Source organism: Clupea harengus, chromosome 10 (genome assembly GCF_900700415.2).
Source record: "Clupea harengus chromosome 10, Ch_v2.0.2, whole genome shotgun sequence".
NCBI classification, from domain to species: Eukaryota; Metazoa; Chordata; class Actinopteri; order Clupeiformes; family Clupeidae; genus Clupea; species Clupea harengus.
This window is the reverse complement of record NC_045161.1, coordinates 13328835-13342014: the sequence shown is the minus strand read 5'-3', so window position 1 is coordinate 13342014 and position 13180 is coordinate 13328835. Positions and strand designations below refer to the sequence as shown.

Sequence of the window (13180 nt, the reverse complement as noted above, 5' to 3'; positions counted from 1 at the left end):
ACCAAACAATCAACATTCAGACAAGGGAAAAATGTAAAATAAAATATATGTATGGAGGATCTGAGGGTACAGGAGGGGGGTGTGGAGATTCACCAAGGTCTTGAGAGTCTTAAAAGTAAGAAGGAGAGTCTTGAAATCAATACGGTATTTGACAGGGAGCCAATGAAGTTGTTGAAGGACAGGAGTAGTATGTACTATGGAAGGGGTTCTCTTAATGATTCAGGTAGCTGAATTCTGAACCAGTTGAAGTGTATGGAGGAGTTTGTGAGGAAGACCAGAGACGGTAGTCAATATGAGATGTGATCAGAGCATGTACAAGAATAGCAGTACTGTACGATGTAAGAGAGGGCATAGGCGGTTGGTACTGCGTAAATGGAAATAAGCAGACCAAGTGATGTTATTGATGTGCGCTTCAAAGTGTAAAGTAGTGTCAAGGATTACACCCAGACTCTTAACCCGTTGGGAACGAGTAACTATGGAATCGTCAATGATCAGAGAAAAACTGCCAAGTTTGGCCAAAGTAGTTGTAGTACCTACGAGGAGAAGCTCAGTTTTATCCCCATTAAGTTTGATAAAGTTGATAAAGGACAACCAAGACTTCATTTCCAGTAGACAATCAGATAGGGAAGCGTGTGCCCCCAAAAAATAGATCTGTGTGCTACATATCCTGAAGAGATCAGTTACTTGTGGATATGTGGGTATGAGTATCAGGTGGCTGGAGGATGTTTTTTGCTGTGGACAACCAAGGTATTGTGTTCCCTTCGCCAGACCTAACTAAATTTGCCTAATAAGCAGTCCTTATTATAATCCTTGTAATAGTGTATTCATTGTGTTCGTCAAACATATTCTTAAGGTCTGTTTTTGCATAGAGGCAGTCCAGACGACGGATGTGACCTTGTTTTGAAGAATCTTCAGTACAAACTATTGCTTGAGTTGCCATGGCCACAGCTGCAATTCTCGCATAGGACCTAGACGTCGACACGTGATTTGAGCCTGCTTATGTGTGAATGTGTAATGTTGTAAAATCTCAATCTCGTATTTTTCAAATGCCAAGTGTTTTGCAAATATGATACTCTACACTTTGACACACAGGAGGGGGGAGGGGGGGGATGCTCTGCGTGCAGATGGGCCTTAGTGTGTACAGACGGCATGTAGTTGGTTTCACTGTCAGTCGAGTGCTATCAAAGTTTCTCACACAGGTGTTGAAACAAGCAAGCAAAGAGATTGAGGTCTGAGGTTGAGGCAGAGAAAAGAAAAAGGAGATCGGGTGATAGAAAAAGAAAAGCTGAAAGAAAAAAAAAACTAGTGTATGCCTAAACCAGAATTTGACTGTTCGTTGCCGAGCAAGGTTGCTATTTTAAATCACATTGGCCCTCAAAACTGACAGACAGAGGCGCCGAGGTGTATTTTGAGCAAACCCTAGTGCTTGATCTCGCAAGATAAAGCACTCACAACTTGTCACCCCGGCCCCCTTCAGAGCCACTGTGCAGCTGGTTTCCGGCCAGCTCTCTCTCTCTCTCTTATGTTCTCCCCCATCTCGCTTTGTATCTCTCACTTGCTTTCTCCCTCTATTCTCTCTCTCTCTTGGTGTCTCACTCTCGCTCCTCCTCCTCCATCTCCCGCTCGCCTTCACACACACACACACACACACACACACACACACACACACACACACACACACACTTTCTATCTCTCTCTCAGCTACATGTCAAGGGCACACAGGGAAAACACCCTAACAATTCCTTTGCTAAGTTGGCTGCACATCTACCTTTTTTTCCCTTGTTTGCTCATGTGTGTTTGTGTGTGTGTGTGAATGCATATGAGCATACATGCAGTTTCGCTTGCTAAAATAGCTGTGCTAACACCTCTCTTCCTACATGTCTGTTTCGGAGAAGCCAGTTCCAGGTAAGCATGTGTGTGGTAATCATTGCTGATGTGCCACCCCTGACCTCCACAAATCCACCCTCCAATTTTCCACCAAAGCATGGAAGACAAGCTGTGTTTATTTTTTTCCTTCTCTACCCTCATCTCATCTCCTAAGAGACCTCAGACCTGGGATCATGTTTGCTTGCATTTCAAAATTGAGAGGTTTTTTTAGCTTAAGCCGTTACTGGTCCCAGGGGAGACCCTACACAAGTAGTTCCTCTCCACTGGTGACTTTACTCTGTATTAACTACGGGACTCATTTTGTGCCGACATTCATTTGAATAGAAGCAAACCATTCCTCTAACCCCTGTCTGACATGAAACTCCATGTGCTGGATTGAAGTTGATGTATAAATGTGCTAGGTGGCGCTGTACCCTGTGTGCATTAGAGACAATTGTATTGTTATGGCGCTATATAAATACAATTGAATTGAATTGAACATATAAACAGTGTTTTTTCTCACCCCCCCCCCTGCAGGTACGGTGTTTGAAAGGCCAGAGGGGCTTGTCCAACCCGCCCAGTTTTGACGGCATCCACATCGTGAATCACTACGGCGACACCGAGTCCTACCACTCCTCGGATGACGACGCACTGGCCAAGCTGCCAAACCCCCAGGGAGGTGGTGGTGGCGGCGGCAGCGACGCCGGGAGTGTAGGTGGGCGTATCACACTGCACGCCGACCTGGAGGACACGGACAGTGACGAGGACAACGAGTCGTTGCGCCTCACTGTCCCCACAAACGGCAGCCATAAGACCACCACAGTGTGATTTTTATACCCCGCCTCAGCTCAGCGCCCATTTCTTCCAGTACCCCTTCCCCAGCATCTCTCACATGATCCCTACCACAGGACAGACGACTGTGGCTCAGATTCCGGTCCGGGGAGAGAGGGGAGAACGCGATTGGAAAGGGGCTGCCAGGATGAGCCACTCAGAGCAAGACTGTTCTTTTTCTCCCCTGGTTCTCAAAGGCGTGCAGGAACATGGTTCCCGTGGCGGCTTTGTTACACATCTGCCTTATATCACTGTTTGTTAATTTGTTTGTTTGTTCTGGCAGTTTGGCAGTTTGGACGTCTTGCCAAAATCCATAACATCAGGGAGTTGGCACCAATTAGCACTTACCCTTGGCTGGATGGGTGGATGTTCTCCCCTGGATGAGATCATTGGAAGCATGCACTATCATCAGCAGGCCTTCTGGGCTCTCCAACCTGAGAGATTTCACACAGGGATTCATTCAGGCACACATACAGCCATTTGGTCCCCAACTGCCTGAGTGGATCCCCATTGATATTGTATTGTGTTTTTTGCTCTAATGAGAAAACATCACCCTATCATTGCTTTTTATTGCCTTCGGTTTTTAAAACGAAAAGAAAATGAAAACACAATACGGCCAACAGAGCTTATTAGTAGTTGAAAAGGATTCTTGAAAAAAAACAAAAAAAACATTCACACTATCTTCTTGTGGAGGTTTTCCCCTTAAAGGAGGAGAGTCCATTCATTTACACGCAGCAGTGTAGTAGCTGCTCAAGCCTCAAGGAAACAGGATGCCCTCATGGCCACCACACACGATCATGCAGCCTACAGTTTGACCTGGTCAGTGTACACAGGACAGCCAGCAAGCATCTTTGTATATATGTACATGTTTATGGGTTAACGTTTGCCTCTTCGTATCGACTTGAAAATCGTGTTATCTTGTGGATTGCTAAAGATCTGCCATGCAATTTATTGTATAGCTCATTGACAAAAAAAAAGGGACATATCACTCACTGGAAACAATCTCCAGGCCCCCACCAGTTTATCAGCTTTTGCCAGAGCACATCCCAGTTTTTTGTGTGTTTTTTTTGTTTTGCTTGTTTATTTTTCCACATGATTTGTCCGTACTGTATGTTTGTTTCCTTGTCTGGTTTCAGTAAGGATGGTGTTGATAGAGCATGTTACAGATTTAAGACAAGTGTCACATTGTTGGGAAATTATCTATTTTCTCTGTATTATGTGTGATTTGATTATCTTTTTGGTTGTTTTGTTTGTTTGTTTGTTTGTTTGTTTGAGGCAGACATTCTCTAAAATAATCTTTAAATCAGCAATGCAAATGAAGGGAATGTGACCGAACGCTTTGAAATGACTACATCAATCAATCATGGTATTGGAGGAACGAAATGGTTGAATACTTGCCATATTTGCACATAAACCTCCCCGTAGTCAAGGGAACATGTCGCTGCAGTGGAAACGGTGTGCATGCATGCAGAGGTGGATGGAAAGATGTAAGCATTGTATTCTTCCTTTGCGATACCTAAACCGCAGCAGACCCACACCATCACCTGGCCTTGGCTTGACTAAGTGAACGAGAGGTTACCCGAAGGGCAGCGCTTATGCGCCCAACCGCTGTCTTGTCATGCTCAGGGGTGCAATTGGCCTCGAAGCCTTCCCACTGATAAACTAACTTCTTTAACAGGACCTTGCCCATAATGAGACAGTGTGGGTGGCATTTGGGGATAATGGTGTTTTCCATGTTATTTTTTCTGTTCTAAAAAGAAAATCAACATAAATTGACATTAAATCCCCCAGAGGTGGGGTTGTTTCTCATTATCAAGTAAGCAAAATAAAACACTAAGAACTATTGATCTCCAACGTTGATAGACTGAGGACCTGGAAGACTGCACTATCCCAAAGCGACTTAAACATGTAATATTTGATGACTGTCAAGGTGTTTTGATAACCTAATGTTTGTCGATCGATTTTTCTGTCCTATGGACGACATGAATTAGCACGGACAGTATGGAACGCATGGCAGCCATTGAACACTAGATTTGTTTGTGTAATTACTCAATGTGTTCAAACGACAATGGGAATAGCTCACTAAATAATACGTGTGATGGATTCATTTCATCACCCGGTCATCTACAGTAGACCTACACATGGCACCACGATGAAAAGGACAATAAAATGCTTCGTCTCTTAAAGTCACCTGAGTCTTAACGTTTTTGGTGTGTTGTGCTGTGTCATGCGGATTAATGATGCCCGAGGCATATGTTAATACGATACACATTATGGATGCTACTCGATATATCAGATGTGGTATGATGGTAGGCTATATAAATGCCTTCCCCTGTCAATTTGTAGACTATTACAGAAAGATGAACGCCACCACTCCTACGCATGTGTTTTACACAAGTCTTTACATCATACCGACCCTCTGTACAGCATTCGAGTTGCACAAGGCGACTTTCGAACATGTCAAGGTGTTTTAGAGGTTCTTTCTAGAATCCAATACCTTCATGTTTTATTCATAACTTGTTTACACCGTTCTTTTTATTGCGTTCTGTCATCACCCCATTTTTCTCCTATTCAGATACTCTCCTTTTTTTTTTTTTTATTCTTAGACTGAATCGTCTAAATATCAATCTATTCAACTGCATTCGTTTGGTATTTAGATGCGCAATAATGTTTTTTTTACTATGATGATTATATTTCAATTCTTCGTAGGCCTATATTTTCATGAGTAGCCTACTATTATTAATAGTAGTCTGTGCTAGTAGGCTAGTAATAGGGGTAGTAACAGTGTGGTGAATTCCGATGTTCCTTCATCACTATCACGAAGTCTGTGATAGTGATGCGTCCTTGTCTGCAAGAAAGGTGTCGGCAGTGCAACCGCTGAATTCCACCTTGTATTGTAATTTGGTAGTTTGCAACATCAAAGAGATCAATCTTTTGAAAAGGCGAGTACCAATTTAATATTGTAGACTACTATTTAGATGGACAGTTCCATGAGTGAGACTCATGATGCCACAACCCCTTTCCTCCTCTCATCTGCTTATGAAAGCTCTTGCAAAAAAAAATAACGTTCAGGAAGTCTGGGCTTTACGCTAATAACAAGCAGCCAGATTCAACAAGCACTAGGCTCGGGCCACACGGCTGTTCAAGGAGGTCTTAGTTGAGATCAAGTCGATTGAGGAAACGTGACAGGTAGGTGTTACATTTATCATTTGTAACAGGCAAAGTTAGAAGCCGGACCACTTGCCTGGTAGTTTCAAATCAAGGCTTTCTGATTCACATATTGTACACCCCTTGTTTACACATGATACAAGGTGCAGAAAGAGAACAGACAACAATGCAACTTCGTCGAGGTTTACAAAAATTATAGTAAACGTTTTGGTTGTGCACCTGCCATCCTTTGTGCGCATGTTGTTTTGCTAGCTGCTGTCAAAGAACGAACTTTCAGTAAGCAACGCAATTGGTTGTATTCTCAGTAAATGCTGAAAGTATCTTATCATTAGTCACAATTGATGCAGTTAATGTTCCAAAAGCGAGTTTTAGGCTACCTGTGCATCTGTTATTACTGCCTCAAATGTCGCTGAGATAGGTAGTGAGCTCAAGTCTTTGTGTGTTCAAGATTTTACGGAAAATATTGCGTTTGAAACCCATGTCTAACAGCCGTAACAAGAAAACAACGTTTCGACAAAAATGTTATGTTTAGTTCCTCAAACTAAAGCTGCTCCTCCGTGTGAATATGTATTGGCGGTTTATCTGGGTCCTATCATACCCGCGCCACCTGAGCGCCTGTCCGGATGCCCTGCGGGTTGCGCGCTAATCGGAGAAGCACACATTTCGCTTTGATTTCCTGCGCGGCTCTGCAGCTTGATCCGATGTTTCTGGTGTTTTTAGGGATCTGCCCCTAACCCTAACCCACACACACACACTACTACCCCTCCCACCCTCGCAGAAAACAGCTGGGATGCGAGATTGTCGTCAACACAGTTTTAAGTAGTCCTTTCTGTAATCACTCTTTCTTACTTCTTAAGTCTCTTCAATAACCTACTAGCCAACAACGCACATATAAGTGTAATATTAAGTATTTGAAGAGCATATTAAATATGCCAAACTTCAAATCAGTAATATTTTCATTATCATCAGTTTGTCATCTATTTGATCAATTAAATTGTCATCAATTTGATCTATTAAAATACAGGCTACACATTTTATTTACATTGCCTGTGCACTCCAAATTTTGATAATTTAATGTTGGAGTGCCAATCCAAATTTTAACTCGGGGAACAATGGGGCCAGACAGTTCAGATGAGACTAATTAAGCAACCTGTAAATATTGTATTAATCAGAAGACACAATAACTTTATTTTGTGTTGTTCATTGTCTGGGATTGATTGAAATCCAGTAACTGTTTGAAATGGGAGGCACGAGCCGGCGACAGGTAGGCCTGACGTGACCTACCGGCTGTTGCTGCCTGGCCCCAGTGCGGGTCTGTAATGTGGGCCTGAATGCAGACGGCTCTCTTGTTCTAGGTGTAATTAGGACCGGAGCAGCCCACCGGCGGACGCTCTGGGGGTGAGCCGAGGAACAAGGCCTCTCTGTTTTGACGGCTAGTGAGTAATGCTGGGAGGAAATCCGAGACTTGCTACACGGGTTCCACTGGCGGGTGGACACCAGCAGCGAGCATCTATCGTGACCTGACGTACTGTTTCATTACACGCCATTTGCAATCAATTCCACCGAGCTACAACCATAGCCTTTCAAAATTGCGGAGAGGCTGCGTCGGCTGCACACTGCCACTCTTCAATCAAAACCAAAACCCGAGATATTACTCTCCATCCAGCCAAAAGGCATTAGCTGATAAAAAAAACAAGCAATCTCAGATATGTTAAGCAGTAGGACCCGTTAATCATTTGTATTGCGCTGATCGATTGTTTTATATATATTATATATTATATTACGACTCCACAATATCAGACCCTTATGAAAGCGAAAAAAGACAGATGGATGCCTATTGTTGCTGCGCACTTTTCCTATCTGCATGAGATTACCTCGTGATTTGTACTCAGAGACGTGGCACAGAACCCACTGCTGTGACACATCTACTTCTCGATGGCATCACGGTGCCCGTCTCCGTGTTTCCTCTCCCCCCGCAGCTAGGGATCGAATATCGCATTGATAAAGTCGCATATCACTTATCCTGATTGCCATGGGCTTCAATTCCCTGGGGAGATGTCTGGTCCGTGAGGTCTGCCTTGCATTTGTTCTTTGAGTGAACCAATCGCCGGGCCCCGGATAGGGAAACTGAGGGAAGCTGTGTCTTTAAAGCACCTGTCCTCGTAACACCTGGCAGACGAGGGTTTGCCTTTGCGCATGCCCTATTCGTTGCAAAAAAAGGACTTATACTGGCGCGCCCTTCATCACCAATGGTCTACAAATCGTTTCAGAGATAAAACAGAGGCGCCGTCCAAAGTCAAGAAAAGAGCAGAGTGGCGAACCTGGGGAGCCTTTTGGGATATTTGTGGACTAGAAGCAAGACATACAGCCATGCCGCGGTCGTTCCTGGTGAAAAGCAAGAAGGCGCACAGCTACCATCAGCCGCGAACGTTTGAGGATGACTACAGTAGACTGGATACTATTTTAGCGCACATATGTGCAGGTATGTCAGAATTGTTTTTTTATGCTGATGTGGAATTGATTGTCAAGATTGCAAAAAAACTGTTATAAAAGGCACTGCAGACATGACATGTTTACACCCTCAGTGTGTTAGATTTCAGACAATTTCAGAAAACAAATTCTGTCACTTTGAACTAATGTAGGCGGTTTATTAAATACATTTCAATTACCCTAGGCCTACTTAATGTGCAGATTATACCGTTAAAGAAGAAAACAATAATTGACCTGTACTGCGTTCTATGTAAATTAATGAATGTTCATTTTGCTTAATTAGTAGGCTATTTTATTATGATGGCTAATTTGGATAGGTGTGTCATTTTAACAATTTGATCAGTTTTGCCGGTCATATTATTTTGATCATGGATTGACAATTAACAAAAAACTTTACTATTTTGTCATACTATATTGCTCGGTTTCTGTGTCAATTGTATGGTTTGAAATATAGCCTATTTTTCCATAGATGACTGAACACTATACTATATTATTAATAGAAACAGCCGCAAAAGTAGCCTCCTAATAGTAGCATTAAAGATATCTGAACGGCATGATCGAATCGATCTTCCTTCCAACTGGTTCAGCAGAGAGCAAAATTCCGGAAGAGTCAGAATGCTGCACTGAGGTGCTGTCTGGGGACACTACAAGGGACTTCTCCCCTGAATCGCACCTGGTGAACACTGCAGACCGCTCATCAAAGTCCCCACTGAGCTGTGGAGGAAGTGTATGTGGTCGCTCGTCAGACTACGAGGACTACTGGCGACCTCCGTCGCCTTCAGTATCACCCGGTATGACAACAAGACATCGCCTGTGCATACATTTCCAAACATGCTTCTGTCTGCTGTTTTAAAACTATTGATCCGTTAATGCCATGTAAAGCTGTAGACACTTATGATATTTGCCACAAGTCTATATTACATTAGGCTGAATCATTTTTCAATGCACGCGTAGGCTAGTTTGGTGACATCAGTGACATCAACTCTGTGTTATTTAGGTTTGCATTCTTCAGTGGAAAAACACTGTGCTATTCAGTTTCCAGGGTGGGTGATGGAAAACCATAGACTGTTGATGACTAAATTAATATAATTTTCTTTTCTTTTAGCAAATTCGGACAAGTCTTTCTCGCCTTCAGTAGACGAGACTCAGCCGTTCGAGGTGCCCTTCCGGCCTTATGCTTGGAACAACTACACGGGGTCCGAAATCCGGCATTTGGTCCAACAGACGTACCACCATCCGCTAGACCTTGAGCGGGGATCATCTCTCCCTTATTATGGGGACAGAGTCATTGACGCCTCACTCTTTCCAGAGCGGGGGTCTGGTGCTGGGGGTTACGGCACTTACGGATCGGCTGCCAGACTTTTTGACAGGGCCGCTGTCAGTGGGTTATATTCAGACAACAGCATTCATGGCAAAGTGCCGGACATCAAAGCTGAGGCTGACATCCTTTGCAGTCGTCTGATGCTGAACGGTGCCTTCAAGTGCATCAAATGTAGTAAGGTTAGAACACTTTAAGAATTCAAATATTTCATGTTATATTGTTCTATATCAACCCCTCATCATATTGGTAAACTTCAGTTGAACATGCAGGCTACTGGGCCTGTCCATATTGTCAAACTGTCGCATACACGTTCTGCATGTGCAAGTCATGTCTTGCCTTGCGCCCTATGAATTAAATTAGGGTTGAAATAGTCCGGTCTGCATATCCCTAAAATAATAATCCAGTATATTTTACTTCCTTTATGTGATTTCTGCAGGTCTTCTCCACGCCTCATGGGTTGGAAGTCCACGTGAGGAGATCACACAGCGGGACCAGACCCTTTGGCTGTGACATTTGCGGAAAAACATTTGGGCACGCCGTGAGCCTAGAACAACACAAAGCTGTTCACTCACAGGTGAAATGTCTTATTTGTGACCTTTTAGTGGTTGTTCAATTGTCCTGCGCCGCTTACGCTGTTGACACCCCTAGCAACTTTTTCACAACGCCTTTATCAACATTATGTAACAGGAAAGGAGCTTCGACTGCAAGATATGCGGCAAAAGTTTTAAGAGATCTTCAACTTTGTCGACTCATCTCCTGATTCATTCGGACACTCGGCCGTACCCATGTCAGTACTGTGGGAAAAGGTTCCATCAGAAGTCCGACATGAAAAAACACACGTTTATTCACACAGGTACGGATCTCTCTCTCTCTCTCTCTCTCTCTCTCTTTATCTCTATATCTCTCTCTCGCTCTCTCTCTCAATTCAATACATTCAAAGTTCTTTACTTGCATGGCAAATTTGGTATCTATAAGACTCTCTCTCTCTCTCTCACACACACACACACTTCACACTGAGTGTAGTCAGGTTCAGTCTACATACCCTAAATTGTGTGCTATTGCGCAATCTTTGGTTTAAGACGCTTTCATTTCCAACTCGCCTAATGCATCTTGGTCTGCCCTAAATGTTGAAATTTAAACATAAATCATGTATTTAAGGTATCTTCATCTAGGTCTATGTCTAAGGTTTGGTGCTTGGGTGAATGTTCTTGACAATGAACGCAGAACCAAACACTGTCTCCTTTCATTTTCATTTTAAATAAACCATAACGGCCTACTTATTTTTTCTCCACAGGTGAAAAGCCACACAAATGCCAAGTGTGTGGAAAGGCATTCAGCCAGAGCTCCAACCTCATCACACACAGTCGCAAACACACTGGCTTCAAGCCGTTCGGCTGCGACATGTGCGGAAAGGGCTTCCAGCGCAAGGTCGATTTGAGGAGGCACAAGGAAACACAGCACGGACTGAAATGATTGAATAAGTTATCGTCACATTATCTGAAAAGAAAAGTAAATAAATATCGAGCATACCGCCATAACAAACACTAGGGGAAATGAGTAAAGAGGAAATGTATGGATGGCGGCTTCATGCCTAAATTCTATAGGTTATATACGGCCATCAGCTGTAAAGTCAATTTTTATTTTATTTTATTTTATTTTGCTTATCATTTCTGAATGATACACTGACCTGTTTGGCTGAGTTTATCTAAATAAGTTGTATTCGTCCCTGAGGACCTCTCACGAAACCCAAATATTGTGACCAAAATAAGGGCAAGACAGAGATCATCCTGAATATCAACTGCGTGGGAGAAATCTGCGCTTCTCAAAAGAATGTCACTTTGTTTGTAAGTTAAACATGCTGGCAAAACAAAGCAAAGCATTACAACGGGCCAGTGTGATTTCATAAACGTGAGGGAATGTTCATATAGCCTCTTGTATTCTGCGCAGAGACACCAGCCAGTTTATTATTAATCGTTTATTATATTTTCCCCTCTTTATTATTTAGTGATAGGCTGTTCTATCCTTTTTATCAAATTTGCACAAACGTAATTTATATTAACGAGATCAGTGTATCTCGTTTGATTGCAGTACGTTCAAATTATGTGTACTACAGTGTTTGTTCTTAAATTATTTATTGATACTATAAAATAAATACACTGTTCAAATGTGTATTTTGTGAACTCATTATGTTTTACATTTGTTACTCAGTATCTATGACTAAGATATCTAGTATGACACACTTGCAGATTTTACGAAATATATACAGGACAGGTTATTCATCATGGAATGGTCATGCGTGGATTGCTGCATGGAACCTGTGATGAGGTAGAAGAGTAATGGTAGCTGGAACACTATTGTTTCAGATACTTAATATTTAATGACACCTCCAGCTACCAGTCCATTTACAGAACTATTTTTTTACCTGGCTGATCTGTATAGTGGAGTGTCATGAGAATTTTGGTAATGCATTTGAAAAACGAGGAAGTTTTAAGTTTTACTTATGAAATGGTGCCAATAGTTGGAAAACAGAAAACAACGCCGTGACTTTCTGTGAATTTGCACTGGCTTGTTTGGAAGAGAATGTTCGAATTATGAAATTGGTTCCGCTAATTTCGACTACAGTTTCAAATGTGAATCTGCTAGTGCACCACTGACAGCATGCGCCAGTTTCAAATAAGATACTCTTTACAAACCTATTAAAAACTATGCTATTGTGTTTTAAAGGGGCCAATACGAAGTCAGATCTGTCTGCCTTTTCTAACCCGACCTAAAGGTGTGGGCTGCTTGTGTTTACTACAACAGGTCGGTTGCAGCATAAATACGGAAAAAGAAACGCATGCAATTTTACAGTTGCAATATACCCTAGTCTCAGTAATTAGAGCTCTTATGTTGCCTAGTATAAATATATGTCGCATTGGTGTTTTTATGATAGTCATAGGCTACACTTCCAGATTTAAATGTGACTACACGAGGAATGAGAATTCCCTTTGATTTTCAGGGATGACTGAAATGTTAAGCATTGGGTTATTGTCTCGCACCCAGTAAATCAGGCTCTCTGCGCTCAGCACGTTTCAAAAGGAAATTTACAGATTTGTCCATAGAAACAAGACTCCGCTGAGGAATTTATTTTAAATACTAGAATACGGTGCAAAATACCATTATATCATGATGATAATAATACAAAATAATAACAACAACAATGATCATATCAACAACAACAATGATCATAATAACAACAACAATAATAATAGTAGTAATGATGGTAATAATAATAATCATAATAATGCAAGTTGAGGCTATTTTTTTTTTTAACAAACTCACTGATATTAGTTTAGAGTCTCCGACAGTCTGTGATGGCGTGGCGGTTTGGTGTATATTTTAACGGGATGTAACAGCTCTGTAAGTGCTTTTTGCCTTTGGCTATTTTACTGGAAATCTGAGAGCAGACCACAGAAATAAGTCGAGTGTCACAAGGACTGTATTCAGGAGCCGTCAAGCCCTGGA

General features: G+C 42.3%; 2 protein-coding genes across 9 annotated transcripts in view; both read left to right on the top strand.

Moving 5' to 3' along the window:
• evi5b (ecotropic viral integration site 5b) overlaps window positions 1-4883 on the top strand; it is a 58367-nt gene extending 53484 nt beyond the window's left edge. For all 7 annotated transcript variants that reach the window (XM_012839580.3, XM_031575431.2, XM_031575430.2 and 4 more), the window contains one exon: window positions 2404-4883. In XM_012839580.3, coding sequence (XP_012695034.1) covers window positions 2404-2694 — 291 coding nt within the window. In that variant the 3' untranslated portion in view covers window positions 2695-4883. The remainder of the gene's footprint in view (window positions 1-2403) is intronic.
• Window positions 4884-4984: 101 nt separating this feature from the next.
• On the top strand, window positions 4985-11837 carry gfi1ab (growth factor independent 1A transcription repressor b). Of its 2 annotated transcripts, none has more exons than XM_031575433.2 (6): window positions 4985-8347; window positions 8946-9146; window positions 9461-9855; window positions 10113-10250; window positions 10364-10529; window positions 10971-11837. In XM_031575433.2, exons 1-6 carry the CDS (start codon window positions 8062-8064, stop codon window positions 11147-11149), a joined length of 1365 nt encoding a protein of 454 aa, XP_031431293.1. In that variant the 5' UTR covers window positions 4985-8061; the 3' UTR covers window positions 11150-11837. The 2 variants fall into 2 exon arrangements, with proteins under 2 accessions (XP_031431293.1, XP_031431292.1); XM_031575432.2 differs by having other exon boundaries at window positions 8943-9146.
• The last annotated feature ends 1343 nt before the right edge of the window (window positions 11838-13180 follow it).

Excerpts from the sequence above, each read along its gene's own strand:
- gfi1ab (XM_031575432.2), top strand. The coding sequence starts at position 8,062 with ATGCCCTATTCGTTGCAAAAAAAGGACTTATACTGGCGCGCCCTTCAT. Across the intron at positions 8,348-8,942 it reads TTTAGCGCACATATGTGCAG|CAGAGAGCAAAATTCCGGAA; the intron begins GTATGTCAGAAT and ends CAACTGGTTCAG. Across the intron at positions 10,251-10,363 it reads ACAAAGCTGTTCACTCACAG|GAAAGGAGCTTCGACTGCAA; the intron begins GTGAAATGTCTT and ends ATTATGTAACAG.